We start from the raw sequence: 18,375 nt of genomic DNA, 5'->3' as shown, positions 1-18,375 counted from the left end.
TCCCTATCAAACACGAATCGAAACCTCCACCAAACGAACGTAGAAATGACAAAGTATAAATACCCAAATCGCTTGTAAAAGAGGGGTCGAGTGAGTTCGCTATTTATTATGGTTGCATTGGCGGGGGAGAATGGGCCAGGAATGTTGGAGAGTTTGGGCTCTAAGATTGGCAGAGAGATTATTCAGGACGATCCCGCGTCACTAATCCCTGGCCTCCACAGTCACGCACTTGTTGTCCTTGTGGACCCTGTGGCGGATGTCCGTCGGCGATTAGCGTTGAGCGAGGTCGTTCTTAATGGCTCGGTGCTGGGAGTTCCATCGCGGACTCCTGCTGGGCTGCATGCTTGCTTCTGCGCCGACGGATACTCCGTTGTGCCCGAGGTAAATCATGACGCCCCAAAGTATCCAGTGATGTGATCGGTATGGAGATGACCTCTCTCCCAATGTTACGCAGGCGGGCTCCGACGATCGGCAGGGGCAGACCCACACACTTGACGCGAGGTCAACAATGCGAGGAGGCGCAGGGGTTCAGAGTACAGTAAACTCCGTGAAGGCCAGGCCCTTGGGTCAAATTGCATATGGTCCACACGAAACCGTTGTCTCATCGGATCCAGTCCTCGGCTCTGTGGGCAGAGAGATAATCTCAGATGCGCCCCTGCCAAGACATCGGCGGAGTTGGCATGGTGATCCTGCACCAGGGGAACAACTCTCAGCCAATCAAGCGATGAATCCCACCGGCTGAGGATGAAGCCCCAATATCCGTGGCGTTTGTTGGAAATCTCGTAAACCAGATACATCGCGAGCACAAATCTTCCTGCATATTATCGCATCTTGAAGGCCGGGAGGCTGGGATTCTCAGGTTGCGCTTATGGTGAGGTGCGATCCTAGCCCAGCCCCTCCGACGGAAGCTTCATGGGGCTGGGACTACTTGATCAGGGCTGAAAATTGAGTGGCTGTCAATCCAGCCCTGCTTTTATGGTACAATGTGATGAGCATGAATGTGTCGACCTCGTGGCTGTGACTAGATTGGCAATATATGCAGATGATACCAATCATGGAAGCGGATCAGGGTTTCCGTTCATTCCGAGTGACATTGCAGTAGTCCATGTGCTTTCTGGATCATGTAACCAGCCTGACTGCCCCTGGATGGAATTGAGATTGCATCGACGTCGTTGGCAGAAACGATCGCCCGTGGTTGGTGACCGCCCGAAGTATACAGAGCGGAGTGTCTTGTTCTACATCAGAAGTTCGGTTAAGTAACGATTCGTCTGTATAACTTACATGGTTGATGGTAATCCTTCAATGTCATCAGAAAAGCTCAGATCGCGTGGATGAAGACGAGATTTGCGCATTTCGCTCTACTATTTGATAGTGTAGTAACGCTAGGCTATTGTGAAAGCTAAGCCATTCAATCTTCCCATTTCGTGCAAGGCTCTGCATGAAAGCTCTAAATGTGCTAGGCATCAGACCCGTGCCTGACGTTTAAGAAGATATAGGGGCGTAATAAAAAACTCTTGTTCATATTGTAGAAGCTGTCACGTAACCTATCTTCAATGCTGTTCCCCGTAGCTAGATCATTCGCTCCTAGGAGCCGTAGGTCCCCTAGGAACTATGATTCTGATTCCTAGAGCGACCAAGAGCGCACCTTATAAACGTGCTATGCAGATTCTGCTTTAACTTGAATAGAGCGACTTGAGAGGAGTTCATATACCAGAAAATTAAATGAGAATGAGGGGGAGAGGGGGAGGATGAGACAGTACAGACGCAGGCGAAGCTAGCGCTTGATGTGTCGCCAGATTATCAGAGAACCAAAATAACCTCTTAGTGGCTAGTTGATAAATATAAGAGTGACATTAGTAGCCTATCTATAGATTAAGTTAACTAATGTTAAGTTAAGTCTAGTTGGTTAGAAGTGACTCGTCGGGTTGAAACGGCCACCAAGTACAGCGGGAGATGAAGTCAGCTGACCGTGCAATGACTGGTCAAATCCTGGGATGAGATTATTTCTCCATTACGAATCTGGCGTTCTTTGCGCCGGAATGCATAGGGCTTTTTGAGATAGGTACCAGCTTCTTTGGAACTTCTTTCCCTCTTTCGCAGGGGAACTTCACCTTGCCGTCCATGATCACACCGGTCCACTGGATATAACAGCTCCGCAACCCAGCATATCTAGCATTACCACCACACTTCCCTCTCCAGGACTTTATCAAATGGGGTGTAGAGGGCTCTGGAACTTACACATCAATGGTTAGTGATGGTCGAGACTATATGACTTGCAAACGCCAACATACGATCTTAGGGAAATGGTATCGCTTATATCGCCCTCGAGCGCAGATAAGCCCCCTTGACGATGAGTCGACATTGAGAACCATCAAATATTTACGCGACAAGCCCGATAACCTTGAAGGATGGGAAGCGGTCCCATTTTCTAGCCCACTTCATTCGAATCTAGATTACGTATACACTGTCGATATAGATGCTGGGATCCTCATAATCTCATTATGGAGTGAGCTTGACGGATCATTAGCACCTTCGGCAATACGGATGGATCTCGCTGAGATCGATGGGATATCGAGCATCAATTATTACATCGTGCGGAAACCTCGATACATGTTCAGTGAATACATTTGTGAGAGCAACAAGGCACAAGCAAAGAAATTCGAGACATTAGAGATGGACTTTGGTATCCCTACTCCTATGAACGAGCTACAGGAGCGATTCTTTACCGACCTCGTTTTTCTTTGGCGCTTCTATGTTGATGACCCTTCGACATGGAGATACGAATCTCCTGTGTTCAGGGTATTATGTGTTGCTTTCCTGCGTCTTGCAGCCTGGGATTTTGAGGTATCTTTCGATTACAACGTTGACCTTCCAATCTCTTTCGCGTCAATTCCCATTTGGAGCTACCCCGACGCAGACGTATATTGGTTTCATGGATACCTTGTTGTTTTACAGGATGACCTTGAATCCAACGCCATGATAAATGAAGCCGTCTCAAAAGCTAAGTCATATATTGGCAACTCTAGGCTTAGCCATGACGACGTTGGCTTAATCGTTATCTCACCGCGTCATCTCGTTTTTGTGGAACTTTCTCACGAGGTTGTTCGGGCCTCTAGGAGCCTAATACTGCTATCCAACAATTCAGCAACCCAATGTTCGTCTGGGTTCCGTGCTCTAGCCCGGGTTCTAACATCGAACTGCTGGAAGAAGTCTCACGCCCATCGGGAGAAGTGGCCTGTCAACATCCCGCCTGAGATTGTTGAGATGATTCTTCATGAACTGGAACCGCGAGATGCCGTAGCATTTTCGCAGGCATCCCTCATTGCTGAGCAATGTTACTACGCTTCAGAATCCCAATTCGAGAACATTGACGTGCAAACTTTTAAGTCGTCTATACCTTGCTGCGGCAAGCGTACTGGACTGGAGACGCACGGTATCTGTTGTTCTAAATGCCATGCTTGGCAACACTTGGATTGTGTCGGTCTGGAAAGCAAATCTTCTGTATATCGGTACGTTTGTTCGGACTGCCAGGAAAAAGCCGGTATCGCACTTGATCCTGGCGGGATCAATAGGTTCAGCCGTCGGAAAGTCAGGGAAGGATGTCAGGTTAGAGACGAAGGTCTCATTAAATCACTTCAATTGCGACTCTCTAAACCTTCTCATTTACGACCGGACCTACAATTCCTGGGAAATCTCTTCTCAGTTGCGCCTTCGCTTATACAGTATACAATCCTTTTCAATCACTCCTTCTCTGGACTGGCTTATGGAATGGAAGACAGTTCCTAGCTCTCGGTCGTTATTGATTATATTGCATTAAATGGACAGATTTCTACAGCGCCGGTGGCGGGAAAGAAAACGAAGAAATAAAAAGTGATAACGGCCCGTATTATATTTCTTTTGTTGTTCAACAATACAGCATAGGGGCTTGCGTATGAACACTGCAACAAAAACGTCAGGATATTGTCGCAAGTTGCCGGAAAGCGTAACAAAATATCGGAATGCTTCATAGTCATGTATCGAAAGCTTGGTAAGGAATTGCTGAATCATGACAGAATCCCAATGCAGATTAATATATTCCAAGTCGGCATTTCTCCTAACAGACAATATATCAACATCGGGCCCAGACGAGTCATCTACAAAAGTTTATACTTCCAAGCCATAGCAGCGCAAACAACCATAAAAGCAGCAAAACAACCAACAATACCAAAAAACCACCCAAGTCCCCCGTCATTCTGGCCTGGAACCTCAACATTCATCCCCCACATCCCCGTAATCAAATGACACGGCACGAACACAGTAGCAAGAAGCGTAACCTTACTCAACCCCGAATTAATAGTCAAACTGAGTCGCAGGTTGGTAGCACTCAGCTGCGCCAAACAATTTGCCTGGGACCGACCAATGATCTCATCAATATGTCCAAGCGTAGACAACGTCGTGACAAGATGGTCCTGCACATCGCCGAGGTACAAGAGCAGGTCTCCATCCGGGAACACGGGGTGCTTGTCGGGTGACTGACAGCGCTTGACGAAGCCACTTAGGACGTCGACTTTGCCGTGCAGACAGCGGATGATGTGGGTTATTTTCTTGCGGAGGGAGTCGACTTGTGGGATTAGTTCTTTTGCGTCGTCGATGCGTGCGATGAACACTTGGTCTTCGATAGCTTCTGATTCGGCTTCTGCGGCCCGGGTCATGGGTTCAAAGCTGTCGATTATATCGTCGCTTTTGTGCATGTTAGCTTTTTCTGATCTGTGTGTTTCGAGGCTGAGTTGAAGTATAAGGAGAGGGCGACGTACATCATTGCATAACAGACCCAGTCGCTCGTCAGAATGGATGGATCGTGCATCTTGCGAATACGTTCTCGCGCCCGAGTGACATGTCCACATCCACTAGGTGAGAAAGTGACGACACCATACTGGAAGACGAGGATGTATAAGGCAGCGGAGACGGGAATACCAGGTCTTTCCTGTTGAGCCGCGTTGTCAACCAATGTCTGGAATGAAATCAAGTAGTAATTCTTGAACACGTCGACTTTCTCCCGTGGCTCGCGGATGGCTATATCCTCAGCCGTCAAGGGGTGGATGGACAACGCTTGGGCGACGACATCAACGTCTTCCTCGTTGGCATCACGGATGTCGATCCACCAGATGGGCTGGTTGGGATCTGGACGACCCTTGTGCCTCTCCTGGGTCATAAGATCGTTTTCTCCGTCTTGGAAGAGAGTGTCCCATTTCGACGAGGTGATGACCTCTTTCGTCTTAGACGAGAACAAGCTAAACCGGTCAGGCAGAGACTCGTCCATGACTTCGCTTTTCTCCTGAGGACGTTCCATCTTTGCTCTCTTTATCTGTCCGATAGGTTGGTTGGTACTCGGTGGCTAGACCGGTGATCTCCTGCCATCTGAAGATGATGTTCGTGACAGGGAGTACGTTCTTTGTATATTCACACGCTCATGGATGAAGAAATATAGTATGTTCAGCCCATTCTAGTTCTCCGGGAATGAATCTCAAGTAGAGGTTGAAGAAAGAGTGCCTGATGATGGTCATAGGTGGTCAAGAACGCGGAGGGAGAATAGGAAATCCCCCTGGGGAGAACAAAGCGACCCAACGTACGCCAATTTCTTCTCAGCCCTACCCGCGGGCTCCATGCACTGGAAGTGGAACTGGAATTGAAAATTCGCCAATGACTCAACGTCCGCAGATTCGCCCAGAGGATTCCATAGTTTGGTTTCGGAACGCCAGTGCCGAGTTAGGCATCGACGTTCTCCAAGGTCCCCAGATTTCAGTGATTCTTGAAGAATCTGGTGTCGTGGTTGGCATTAGTTACGGTAGTTTCTGCTTCTGTTCGTGATCTTGTTACACTCGCAGAACCCATGAAATATGGAAGAAGTTGTGATTTTGATACATATATTACAACAAGACAGGCACAAATCTGAATAAGTAATTTTTCAGTCCATTAAGGCGAAACAAGAACAGGATCTCGTTGGAAATGCCCACGTAACTCCGTAAGAACGCTCAATACAAAACCAGACACCGTGTGACACCTGCAGATCAGTCAGTCAACCAATTCAGTAACACGCTATGTGCAGATCAAACCATACCCTCAGGAAACTTGTTTAGCCTCCGATTGCCGATCTTTCACTCCTTTTTCGCGGTCTAAAGCAGTTGACCCGCGCAGTCGCGGCCAGGCGAGCCCGAAAAAGACAATGACAGCCACGAGAATAAGGAATGTAGGCAAAAACATGAAAATAAAAAGCACGAGGCTCAACCCGAGGGTGATATTTTGCTCGCGAAGAAACCGACGAGCCATGATTTCGATAACGGACTCCAGCATAGAGCCAAGACGGCGAGTACGATGACCAGGTCAGTCAAGCGGGACAGTGAAGAAGAGAGACGAGAATTAAATTGAATGTGTTAACTGGCAGAGTCAAATGAATTGACCTCGTGTATTCTTTCCCCCATTCCTAGGTTGGAGAGAGTGCAGCGCGACTTTCTCCATATATAGCGATGATGGAAGCGTCGGATATACGCCAAATGCACGGGTCATGCCTACCATCTGGACTAGACCGTTTCGGTGGCAGTGCGACCTGTGGAAACTCTGGTGCCTAAGCCAATTGGTTGAAAATCGCCTCTGACCGCATAACTGGAGCCCAATAACAAAACCAACGAAAAAAGTAGTGTCGAGCATCAAAAATGCAAATAAAACTTTGAGGCTTGGCACGTAAGTCAGGCAGCAGGATTTTGGCCTCAACAGTCTTCTCCCGGACTTCAGACTCCTATTCCTAAGGGCTCCTTCCTCACGGTTCCCGATTTCGTTAGGTAAGTCAAGGGGTGAACCTTGAAATACTGAAGCAGATCCCACTATGCAGTTGCCCATGTCTTTTGACGCCAATTGCCTGTGCAGCCCTGTAAGGCCAAGGCCGAGGGCCCATTTCTGCCAATCCGACGTGGCGAACGCGGTGGAGACAGCCCTGTAGCCCTTTGAGATCCGCTGGCGCCAGCCTCATTTCCTGCACGGTCGCAAACCCTGAACCTTGGAATTGCTAATTAGTGAATCTGGTAAGCAAGGAGGTCTGATAGTTTGTAACAATAATGTCAAGTTGCTGCCTGTCAGTGGTGGCAAAACCGGGGGATGAGGAAAACCTGCCCCGTAGGGCTGAAGCTTGGCCCGTGGAGCCTCGTGACGCGCCTTGCCGGGATCAGGGCCGGGCATACCGGACATTTTCCACGGCAATGCGAATGGTGTTAGTTGATGGATTGAAGATGGTCAGGGGGATAAAAGAGAGAAAAAAAAAAACAAAGGGGAAGGGGAAAGAAGTAAAGGAGAACAGCAGTCCCATCAGCTCGACCGTGTAGATCAGAGAAAATGAAAATAGCCCTGAAGGTGTGTGTAGCTGTGGGTAATTAGAGCCAGTTTGCTCTGACCTCACTTTCCCCCCCACTTCTTCCTCCTGCAACCTTCACACACCTTCCCAACCATGTCTTGGCTCGCGGGGCAAAAGGACGAAGACGATGAACATGATAACCTGGGGGTCGATTGGGTGCTACAGTATGAGTTTGGTGAAATCGGCAAGTCAATTCGAGCTTGGAAACCTGAAGATTTCCGCCCCATCTAACAACCCCAGACCAAGCACAAGCCATCACCGAGTTCCGAACCCTCATCCACGATCTGAGTGAAGCTGGTTTGCGAGTCCAGGTACGCCACGGCCACGGCTCTGCACTGTTGGTGTGTATTCGGGTACCACGGGATCACCTAGGGAACCTGGTACATCAGTCGAGGTAAGCATATTAAGTTGGATTACTGGCGGGATGCGTGGGGTGAGAGCTGATGGCATTGCAGAATTAAAGATTGGTTGTTCGGGATTACACATACCTTACCAGATGGCGATGAGACCGCTATTGCTGACGCCGAAACCCCATCCGAGGAAATTCGCTCGGTGTATCACGCTGTCACCTGGCAAAAGAAGATTGGTGGTGCTGGCATAACGCCCGGCTTTGGACAATGGGAGCGCGTTACTGCCTCGTTTCCGTTACACGATAAAGAGGCTTGCAGTGACATGCTGCGGAAATGGAGTCGGAAAACTGTGTTGACAAGCCAGGATTTGGATGCGATTCGAGCTCTCTTTGGCGAAAAGGTACGGTTCCCGCAATGTTCATTCCGAGATATCCGCGATGGCTGACTATTTCTAGGTCGCTTTCTACTACGCATTCATACATTGCTATTCACTATTTCTTGTGGTGCCCGCAGCACTAGGGATTATTGGATGGGCTTATCTGGGACCGTATTCCATCATTTATGGAGTTGTTCTCTGTGCTTGGTGCATTATATTTGTCGAATATTGGAAAGTCCGAGAGGCCGATCTGAGTCAAAGATGGGACGTCAAAGGTGTTGGTCGATTAAAAGTCAATCGAAAGCAGTACGTTTGGGAAAAAGAGGTCAAAGATCCTATCAGTGGACAGATCAAGCACGTCTTCCCGGGCTGGAAGCAATTCTCCCGACAATTGCTCTTAGTCCCCTTTGCGTCGGTCGCCAGTATCGCCCTCGGAGCGTTGATTGTCGCGTCTTTCGCATCGGAGGTGTTTATTTCCGAGGTGTATGACGGACCTTTCAAGAGCTATCTCGAATTCGTGCCAACCATCCTTTTCTCCCTCTCATTGCCTGCCATCACTTCCTTCCTCACAAACATTGCAACTCGCCTTACCGATTACGAGAACTACCGAACGCAGGACCAATACGATCTTGCGCAAACTCAAAAGACCTTTGTGATGAACTTTATCACATCCTTCTTACCCACAATCCTGACTGCCTACGTCTATGTTCCGTTTGGCAGCTCGATCGTCCCACACCTCGACTTTGTGCGAAAGACAGGATACAAGGCCGACTTGCTCAGTGGACAAAAAGCATTTGAAGTAGATACGAGCCGTTTTCAACAGGAGGTCATTTATCTGTCGATGACAGCCCAAGTCCTGAGCTTTGGTGAAGAAATTATTCTGCCATATGTGAAGAATATCCTGTGGCAGAAATGGCGCAATTATCGCGATCGCAAGGCTGAATTTGGGCGCAAGCGAAGCTATTCCAAGGCCACCGATCTTTTGCTGATTGACCCGCCAGATGAAGCCAAATTTTTGACCCGGTTGCGTAGTGAGGCCGACGCAGAACAGTACCACGTCGAGGAAGACATCCTTGAGATGTGTGTTCAATTTGGATACCTGGCACTATTCGGAGTTGCCTGGCCACTTGTTCCACTAGGATTCTTGCTGAACAACTGGCTCGAACTCCGAGGTGACTTCTTCAAGCTTACACTAGAATGTCAGCGCCCGCCCCCTATCCGAGCAGACTCGATCGGCCCATGTCTGCTTGGCCTAGACTTTATGGCATGGCTAGGCACTCTCTCGACGGCAGCGATCGTACACGTCTACCGAGGACCGATGCATGAGGTGCGTCTGTCATATCTGCTGTTGACCATCTTTATTGCAGAGCAGGCATACCTTGGTATGCGATTCACAGCTTCCGTGGCCCTCGAGAAGATCTTCTCAGACACCATCCGACGGGAAGAAGCCCGCCGGTATGCCGTTCGCCAGAGTTATTTCGCTGCGAGCCTGGCGAGATCAAGCTCACCCAGCTCGGGATCACCCAGCTCTGGCTCTCGGGGCTCACCCAATGGCCGAACTCGTCCGCGTGTGCGGTTCAACGAGCGGGTGAATGTATACGGCTGCACTGAGAAGGAGTCCGTTCCCGACGGAATTCCCTCTCCTACAAAGGATGAACCTGAGGATGCTGTCCTTGGCGGATCCGACCGCGAGGCCGAATTTTGGAGTGGCCTATCCCGCGATACGGCGGCGGACGCAGGCGTCAAGCTGATTCGCGCTCTCACCTCCAAAGCAGGGGATGGCTTGAAACAGTCCAAAGAAGCATAGAGACAGATGTATTATTAGATCCCATTGTGAATATATTGCTGCCTCACATCTATGTTTAGCCAGTATCCAATAAAACAAACCTGGTAATTTCGCGGATTAACCAAAAGTGCGTAGATCTTCAGCCCTACAGGGCTGACTCCACCGCGCCTTGGCTTTTATTGGTACCCCGGTCTTCCCGCTTGCGTGGCTTCTTTTCTCTTTACTTCCTGACCTCTCCTGAACTTCCTTCTCAATCTTTGTTCCTCCTCATATACTCAGTTGTACAAAGTATGGCATGAAAATCGACATGTGAACCTCCCCATCCCCACGGCCACCCTCAAAAATCTTCACAAAATGGCGGCTCCAACCGACTCCTGCGATACCCTCATAACACCCACTCCGACCCGCCTCTCCCAATCACCCCCAGACAACGCCAGGGCAATGAAGCTAGTCTCTCCCTCCCAATCTGATTCCTCGCCCCCCGTGGTTGGAAAACTCATGCGCGAAGCCAGCGACATCACCTGGCAAGAATCCCTCGAAACCAGCAGCGGTCAGGTCACTCTTGTCCGACGGAGAGGGCGTTTCCGCTTGCTACACCAATCCCAATTCCGGAACAGTCTGCTGGCGAGCGTGGCATACCTCGAGCTAGCGAACGCAGGAGACTTCGCCGCAAATGTCTGGAATGAGATCCCCGTGCCGAAGTTTGCTGCCGTGCTCATGGGTATTGGTGGTACACTTGCACTGGGCATGATCTTTGTCGCTCTCCAGGATTACCGTCTAAGTTGGCGGAATGTTACACTTCTCCGAGCGGAACGGGCTCATTTACAGCGCTTGCGCCAGTATCATGATAAAAATGCCGAGCTGGTTCAGTTAATTGATAGTCGAATCAGTGTTGGGTTCCGCGAGCTTGGAACCGAGGTTGTCGATCGCATTGTTATGGATGTGCTCATGGGTTTTGGTGCTCTGCTTGTTGGCACTGGGACGCTGATGGCGATTGGCGGCGCCAATCCTCGTGTTTACAAGGCTAGTAATCTGCTCTCTGGATATATTGGCAACGGTCTCGCGGCATTGTTTGGTCTTTTTAATGCTGTCTGGTCTGGCGTTTTGATCCATCGTTTTCGTTTGCATGACGCTGCTGTGTATGCACGCGAACCGAGTGGTGATATTCGCCGTCGTCTGCATACCCGTTTCCGTCGCTTCCAGTGGCATGCTGGTATAAATGGTCTGAATGGTCTCGTTGCTGGTGCCGCCTCCATGGTCACTGCTGAGCGCTGGTGGGGATATGTTGTACTCATCCCGTGCATCATATCTCTCATCCTGTGCAACTACTTCTGGCGTAAGAAGCTCGGCTACGACCGTCCCATCCTGGGTTATTCCTCTCCAGCAAATATACAGCTCACTCCTTTGATCGAAGATCTGGAATATGTCGTGCTCATGCAACGAGGCCTTGCCGAGCCACAAAGCTCCCTCCCCCAGGCAATCGTCCAACTTGACTCCTTGGACTCTATGTTCAAATTCATTGCCCGTGAACGTATGCTGGAATCCTACTGCGACTCTCTATCCCGCGACAAAAAGACCCGTCACCTCCTGGCTGAGGTTCCCGTCCTCTCTGAATTCCCCGATCAAATCACCATCTCGCTCGATACCCTCTACACACTTTCGGCATCTCACAGCGAAATCCTCCTGACACACGCAAAAGGTTTCCTGCAAACCACAGGCGTCCGCATGTTCACATATCGTGAGCGCTATCTCCTTGAACTACTTGGCTTCGCCGTCTGGCAGGATCAGATGAAAGCAACGACTACAAAGCATGAAGCTGATGCAATAGATCATGCCTAATTTAATTTCCATTTTTTAGATGAGCCGGGATTGATTCTCTCCGTTTCTTCGCTCCCTCCTGGTTGTTGAGGTTGAGTGTTGGAGCATGCTGGCGGCTGGTCGCTGGCGGGGCCCTCTGTTGTTATTTGCATTGTTGCATTTTGAGACTGGAGTCTCTTTCTTCTTTTTCTTTTTTCATAGATAGCATTTGCTAGAGTATAACTCGGCATTTCTTTGATCATTTTCAATTGATACATTGGATATTTACCGTTCCGCAACTGGTGTCACCAGCTTTACTTCTTGATTGTTTTGGAGAGTAGGCTTGCGATGGCTACAACAGCCTCACCATTTGCAATGAAGGTTGCCTAGAATAATGAGCAAAGGCGGATTGTGGCGGTGGCTGTGTATGGGGGTCTTAGCCCTAGTTCTATTCCGTGGCTCTCTCTCCCTTGCGCTTGTGATCAATAGGGGGGTGTATACTCGCAATCTTCTGCTTGCTTCTGTTACTACTATCTAGCTTCTTGCCTGTCAAAGCAAAATGTCGCTGTTCAAACTTCCCAATGAATTGATACAACAGGCTTTTTCTGAACTGGACTCGCAAAGATATTTCAATAGGATTATCACCACTTGCCAATTTTTTTACGAGGCTTTCAATCACATATTATATGAAAACGAAATAAAACGTGATGGCGCCCATGCAGTGTTGCTCTATGCCGCTCAAATGGGTCATACTCAGACCATACAAAGGCTTTTACAGATCTCTGCCAGCAGCACTCCAAGTTCAACCATGCGACTCAGCCCAAACCCTCCACTTCCCAACCATTGGAGTCCACTCCTTTGGTCGGCCATTCGAGGGGATGAGGACGTAACTAGGCTGCTCCTGGATATAGAAGACATCACCGTGGACATCAAATACCCCAATTCCAGGACGCCGCTCTCAATTGCTGCCGAACAAGGGTTTGTGGGTGTTGTCCGGCTCCTCCTGGCTGCGGGGGCTGATCCGAACACCAGAGACGGCGTCATGAACCGGTCGCCGCTACACTGGGCAGGATCGCCTCAACTGGCGGGGGAAAGCCGAGATTTGGATCAACAAAACATGTTTAGGGAAGATGCGCAAGATCCTAAATGCAATCTCCACTGCGCATTAGCCGTTTATTTCGAGGTCGATCTTCTCGGCTCCTCCCTTTGGATGGAGAGAGAAAGAGAGCCAAGAGACAGCATCCACTTTCCCCAGGTCAAACCTATGATCCAGCCCAATGTAACTGGGTCCTTGTGGTCGGCAGGTACAAATTATAAGGAAATATTAGATATCCTTCTCCAATACGGCGCCTCCCTTGAATTAAAAGATTCGCAAGATCGAACACCGTTATTGTGGGCAGCAACATGTGGATATCAGCAATTAGTGGAGCTTCTTCTCGATAAAGGTATGTCTCTTCAATCTTCAAAACCAGCACTTGGCAAATTGTCAAAGTGGGAAGAGAAAAGAAGGGCTTGCAAAAAGGTGATCAAAGACTCAGTCAATTGAAATGCCTTTCCTGAAACTGACAATGATAAATCCCAGTCAGCCCTGTCGTATGCCGCAGAGAATGGACATTACGGTACTGTGCAGTTCCTTCTGGAAAAAGCCACAAGACGGGACTCGCTCTGGTCTGACCCTGGCTGGGCTCCCCTGATGTGGGCCGCAAAAGGGGGTCATGTGGAAATCGTGAAATTATTGCTATCAGTGCATACTCAAAGGTGGCCAGAGCAGTCCCTTGGCTCAGAAGCTGCGCAGGAGGCTGCGCGCTACGGGAAAACAGATATCATACCGTTGCTGGTCCAAGCCGGGGCAAGGTTCGAAGGCTCTCAAACTTCTCAGTTAATGACCCCTCTCCATCTAGCTGCCATGAACATGCATGTCGATACCGTTAAATGCCTCCTTGACATAACAGAGATCGATGTGAATGCCCCCGATAGACATGGCTGGACTGCACTAGACTGGGCGACAAGTGGACAGATGCGAGCCAAGATATTCTCGAAACACGTGAGAATTACAGACACGCTACTTGAGTACGGAGCTTGCCCATCATCGCGCACGGTAGAAGTACTCAAAAACCCACCACACTTTTTGTGCCGAGATACTTCAGGGTGTGATTTCCCAAATTATACGTGCAACCCTATTTCATTCAGATGTGATTGGAACTCCATCGCCCAGGGGAGAAAGATGCGAGACTTTTCGTATGAAAAGAAAGCTATCTGGAAGATGGGCCCTGCCCTTTCAGCTGAAGTTATCAAGATGTTTGAAGGGTGGTCTTATAATAGCCCTCAGCTTCTTTTGGATTGAGTAAATTGATTAGGGGCACTTTGTCAATACGATATATATGACTTCATATCTAGTAGTAATAATCTTTACGGGTATCATCATAAGATTAGCGGATAATAGGCAGGTCTGTCTCATTCTCTAGCAGACTTGTGTTGCCCTAACCTCCATAGTATACAGCAGAAGCCCTGCGCATCTTCCGGCATGGTTTGCCAGAGAAACTAACGAGGTTTTTTTCTAACTTGCTCCAGAGCATCCATAGCCCATAAGAAATCGAGTTGTTCTTAATCATCAATAGCCTCGGAAGCTATGCGTCTTTGTCTTCGAGCATCCTTTTCGTGACAGGGGACTTTCCTCTTTCTCCCCTTACCGACCAGCGGGAGCGGCGGAGTGACGTTTATCTACGTACTTGAAACGTTTCTTCAAATTAAGTTCATTACCTCGGGCATAAAATACAGCCTAGCCGGGATTCCTGGGATATGGCTGAAATTAGACAGGTGTTTCAAAATAGGGCTGGTGAATGAAAATATAAGAGTGTAAAGCTAAATATGATTTAGAATATTACTGTATATCATTTTTCTCTATATCAATCACAGCCCTGGCTGGATTTACTGTAGAATGACCAGGAAGGATCCTCATAAATTCATGGTTTAAAATTCAAGATTCATCCTCAAAGTCCTTCTTCATCTGCTTCTCAAACTTTGCCCACTGACCCTTTAACTTATATGCTGAGATCCAATAATTGCCCTCTTGATCTTTCCCCAAGATGAAAAAGCCATCACCAGGCTTGATAGGACCGTGGTTCTCTTGAATGTAACATGGCCTGCACGGCGCACTGCCCCCGTCGGTCCCTTGAACAGCCGGCGAGAAGTCAAGATCAAATAGCCCAGCCTTGGTCCAATTTGAAAATCCCACCTGGGCCATTCCACCGTCCCCAAAGATAGCAACAGGCAGTCCGTAACCAGCCGTTCGCACGGCAGCATAGTAGGCCTCGTGCTGAGCAGGAGTTCCCTGAAAATTGATCGCGAAGCGTATCTGCTGTGCAAGCCAACTCATTGGCTTTCTCATGACATCTTCCGCGGTAGTGAGTATATTGGCCCAGCCATAGGCGTTGCCGATGTATGGCTGATCGCAGGATGCAGGGATAAGATCGCCCTCAAAGGCCTTGCGCAGGGACATGGCGATGGATGCGGCAACCTGAGGGGGAAAGAAATTAACAAGATGTAACCATGTTATGACAAGTGGACAATACCGTTCTCTGGGGATCCATCCCCATCTCGCCAACTACGCAACGCAGAACCCACGCAGTGATGATATCGTTTTCGGTTAAGAACACCTTTGATTTATCGTCTCCATTGGCCGCAGCCTCGGCATGAAGTTCACTCAAGGCCCTGTCAAGCTGCGGCTGCCAGTATGATTTTGGAACGCAGAGCATGCGATTTTCTTTCGCTCGTGCTAACATATCAAAGCCATATCCCAGTCCCCACCTAATTAGACCAGCCAGGCCCACATTTCTTTCGCTTAGAATATGTGTCTCGGCTGTAGGACGCGATCCTGTTTCAAACGACTCGAATGGATCCGTGGTATAGGGGACTGGCGTTGGAACTTCCTCTGTTTTGCCCCAGAGAGTGGCATTCCACGCATTTACGACATACTGTAAACCAAGAGCGTCGAATGCTACATGTTGCCATTGCAAAACTACAACTGTCTTGTCTGTGAAGGAATTGACTCGCAGTCCGAGTACTGGCTTGTCGGAGCTCAGGTAGTCGTTGATTCCGCCTGGGCTGTATTCGGGGCCCCATGCAAGGTCTTGTAGTTGGTCTGGATCCGCCACGATGGCAGGGCTCTCTGTGGGTTTTGGAATCTGAGATGCTGATGGATGAGAAGCCGTTGGCATGGCATGGTCGATGTGTGCAAAAGAGATTGCTGGTCTCTCTTTTGTGAACTTTTCTGGAATATGCCATTCAATGATGCCTAACGCCTAAGCACAGCAGAAGGAATAAATGGTCATCAATATGCATCAATTATTAAGTGAGGTGTGAAACTTGCATTTTTTCTAAGTCGACCTCCCAGTCTTTGCCATCCGTCCCTTTTAATCAAGTCTTCGAGAGACTGCCGTAATATGTCTGGATCGAGGACTGCATCGAATACCAGAGACACAGCCATGTTGTTTCCCTGCACAAGTGGACTTTTTTCAAAGAAATGAAGTGGTAGAATTTGATCACCATGAACAGGTTCGATGGTCTTCTGCCTGAAAAGCATATTCATCTTGTTCTGGCTTTGCAAGAACACCGGGGGATCGAGTTATAGAAGAGATAGAGCCAGAAATGATACAGTTGCTCACTTACAGCGGGGAATTTCATGTTTAACGTAGGATTTCAGGGGCCAACAAGGAAGTTTGATTAATTTGGAGGCTAACATGACAGAAGGGATTTATTGATGGCTTTGACCGTTTAGTAGCCATTGTCCGAAATTTCCCCGAATTGACTGCGTAGGCAAAGAGTCGGGCAACGTTTGTGTCAACTTTGTGATTTCTTAGGTGTACTTTATATGGACAATGAATGCAGAAACATTATCAACAACACCGGGCATGCCGCCTCCGGAAGGGGAAACTTCACATTTCCATGCGCCGTACAACTCGTTGCAGATTGGGACGATTCTTTCGTTTGGTATTACATATTTCCTTGCTACTTCTTTTGTTGTCCTTCGATATTTCCAGGCTTTTAAGTTGACTAAGAAGATTGAACCAGATCTTGGTAAGCTCCTGAACGAACTCGCTATGATCATAAATTTTGATCCAAGCACTGATCAACATTTTATCCGTAGTGGCTATAACATTTTCTTATGGTGTGGCATTGGTTTACTTTGTGACAATGGTCAACTGTGAGTGTTATGAGGCACGCCAGGGTTTGCGATCTTGTCAGGCTAACTTCTCTAGTGATGAAATACGGATGGGGAAAGCATTTATGGAACGTTTCTTTGGCAGATCTAATCCTGTTTAATAAGGTGAGGAATTTGTGTACTGACCCATGAGAAGAAAGCAACTCCCTTGCTTATTTCTGTGTATTAGGCACTCCTCCCCAATACCCTGGCATACCTAATATGCCCTTGTATCACCAAGATGGCGATCTTGTCTGTCTTGTATCGCATCAACCCGTCATACGTCTACCGGTCTTTTGTCATTCTAGTCGCAGCTGCGATCTTCACATACACGTTGACATTGTGCATCATCACCGGCGGGCCATGTAATCCACTGAAAACAGGAACGACAAAGTGTCTGGAAAATGTCGCTTTGTCGCAGGCAGTACTAAATATCGCTTCTGACTTTGCAGTCGTGGCCTTACCCATTCCCATGCTTCATAATCTCCAATCCTCTATCAAACAAAAAGTGACCGTTGGCTGCCTTCTGGCTTTGGGATCAGGGTACGTTCCTCTTGCCAGCCTTGCAATCAAAACTTTCTGAAACTATTCCCACTAATGCATTCTATAGAGTTGTTATCTGCTCTATAGCCCGCCTACCATACGTTCTTCTGTTGGACCAAACTGAGGATGTAACTTACACAGAAGCTATCCTTGGCATATGGTCCATTGTCGAAGTCAATCTCGGCATAATTTGCGCCTGTGCTATGCGATTCAAACAGCTTATCACCACATATTTGCCAGGACTATCGTTCTTCTCATCAGGCCGCCACAGCGCTAAGCCGACAACATATAAAACGGACGGCAGCGCATTCCAGCCCAAAGACAGCAAGACCCAACATTCGTACCAGCTCCACAGTATCCGAAATGGGACCAGTGATCTCCTTTCTGGTATCCAAGGTATTTCTGTCGATCACTCATATCAAGTTGATGTAGAGGGACCTGATATGGACGCTAAAGATTGTGAAAGCACACGTGGGATTTTGCATTGATGCATGCTCAGTTTAATGAATCTTAGAATTAATTCAATCTCAGAAGAATCAACCTGCGGTGGTTGTGAACTCCAGTTTCAGCTATGCAACTCCTGACTGCGATACACTTGTCGCTTACTATATCGTTTCATTCCTTTTTCGCATTTCATAGGCACCATACATTTCAACGTAATTGGCGTTTTGAAATCCCTGTTCTCCATAATGAATAGCTTGTCACAATCGTCCATTCCCAATTCCGTTCCAAATTTACTATGATCTTGCTTTTATTCATTTGCTGCAGCAACACTTCTTTGCAAGCCATCCGCAACCATCACTGGTCATATGAGAGAATCCGCGATTTCCACAATAATCTTCGCATTTTCCAGCCCAGGAGCGGCTGCACGAGCTCGGATGGTAGCAGCTACCGGAGCGTTTCAAGATGTTTCTGGCTTCAGATTTGGGCGCTGGGGTTGCG

At 48.4% G+C, this 18,375-nt stretch overlaps 8 protein-coding genes across 8 annotated transcripts; 6 read left to right on the top strand and 2 right to left on the bottom strand.

Annotated features, from left to right (window-relative positions):
- Nucleotides 1-108: 108 nt before the first annotated feature.
- On the top strand, nucleotides 109-417 carry N7511_003218 (uncharacterized protein; the record flags this gene model as incomplete). The annotated part of the gene is made up of 1 exon (XM_057125643.1): nucleotides 109-417. The coding sequence occupies one exon, from the start codon at nucleotides 109-111 to the stop codon at nucleotides 415-417; it is 309 nt and encodes a 102-aa protein (XP_056987802.1).
- A 2,127-nt stretch (nucleotides 418-2,544) lies between these two features.
- Nucleotides 2,545-3,786, top strand: N7511_003217 (PHD finger domain-containing protein; the record flags this gene model as incomplete). Its single annotated transcript, XM_057125642.1, has 1 exon — nucleotides 2,545-3,786. The coding sequence occupies one exon, from the start codon at nucleotides 2,545-2,547 to the stop codon at nucleotides 3,784-3,786; it is 1,242 nt and encodes a 413-aa protein (XP_056987801.1).
- Nucleotides 3,787-4,133: 347 nt separating this feature from the next.
- Nucleotides 4,134-5,329, bottom strand: N7511_003216 (magnesium transporter CorA family protein; the record flags this gene model as incomplete). The annotated part of the gene is made up of 2 exons (XM_057125641.1): nucleotides 4,134-4,719; nucleotides 4,794-5,329. 2 exons carry the CDS (start codon nucleotides 5,327-5,329, stop codon nucleotides 4,134-4,136), a joined length of 1,122 nt encoding a protein of 373 aa, XP_056987800.1.
- Nucleotides 5,330-7,474: 2,145 nt separating this feature from the next.
- N7511_003215 (anoctamin family protein) lies at nucleotides 7,475-9,914 on the top strand (the record flags this gene model as incomplete). Its single annotated transcript, XM_057125640.1, has 4 exons — nucleotides 7,475-7,556; nucleotides 7,622-7,775; nucleotides 7,837-8,131; nucleotides 8,187-9,914. The coding sequence occupies 4 exons, from the start codon at nucleotides 7,475-7,477 to the stop codon at nucleotides 9,912-9,914; spliced, it is 2,259 nt and encodes a 752-aa protein (XP_056987799.1).
- Nucleotides 9,915-10,247: 333 nt separating this feature from the next.
- On the top strand, nucleotides 10,248-11,732 carry N7511_003214 (uncharacterized protein; the record flags this gene model as incomplete). Its single annotated transcript, XM_057125639.1, has 1 exon — nucleotides 10,248-11,732. The coding sequence occupies one exon, from the start codon at nucleotides 10,248-10,250 to the stop codon at nucleotides 11,730-11,732; it is 1,485 nt and encodes a 494-aa protein (XP_056987798.1).
- Nucleotides 11,733-12,498: 766 nt separating this feature from the next.
- N7511_003213 (ankyrin repeat domain-containing protein) lies at nucleotides 12,499-14,034 on the top strand (the record flags this gene model as incomplete). Its single annotated transcript, XM_057125638.1, has 2 exons — nucleotides 12,499-13,135; nucleotides 13,277-14,034. 2 exons carry the CDS (start codon nucleotides 12,499-12,501, stop codon nucleotides 14,032-14,034), a joined length of 1,395 nt encoding a protein of 464 aa, XP_056987797.1.
- A 633-nt stretch (nucleotides 14,035-14,667) lies between these two features.
- Nucleotides 14,668-16,278, bottom strand: N7511_003212 (uncharacterized protein; the record flags this gene model as incomplete). Its single annotated transcript, XM_057125637.1, has 3 exons — nucleotides 14,668-15,207; nucleotides 15,263-15,984; nucleotides 16,056-16,278. The coding sequence occupies 3 exons, from the start codon at nucleotides 16,276-16,278 to the stop codon at nucleotides 14,668-14,670; spliced, it is 1,485 nt and encodes a 494-aa protein (XP_056987796.1).
- Nucleotides 16,279-16,567: 289 nt separating this feature from the next.
- Nucleotides 16,568-17,921, top strand: N7511_003211 (uncharacterized protein; the record flags this gene model as incomplete). Its single annotated transcript, XM_057125636.1, has 5 exons — nucleotides 16,568-16,766; nucleotides 16,837-16,893; nucleotides 16,949-17,016; nucleotides 17,081-17,433; nucleotides 17,501-17,921. 5 exons carry the CDS (start codon nucleotides 16,568-16,570, stop codon nucleotides 17,919-17,921), a joined length of 1,098 nt encoding a protein of 365 aa, XP_056987795.1.
- Between the last annotated feature and the right edge of the window lie 454 nt (nucleotides 17,922-18,375).

Source organism: Penicillium nucicola (assembly GCF_028828085.1).
Source record: "Penicillium nucicola strain IBT 29836 chromosome Unknown utg000002l, whole genome shotgun sequence".
NCBI lineage: Eukaryota > Fungi > Ascomycota > Eurotiomycetes > Eurotiales > Aspergillaceae > Penicillium > Penicillium nucicola.
This window is presented reverse-complemented; position numbering and strand designations above follow the sequence as displayed.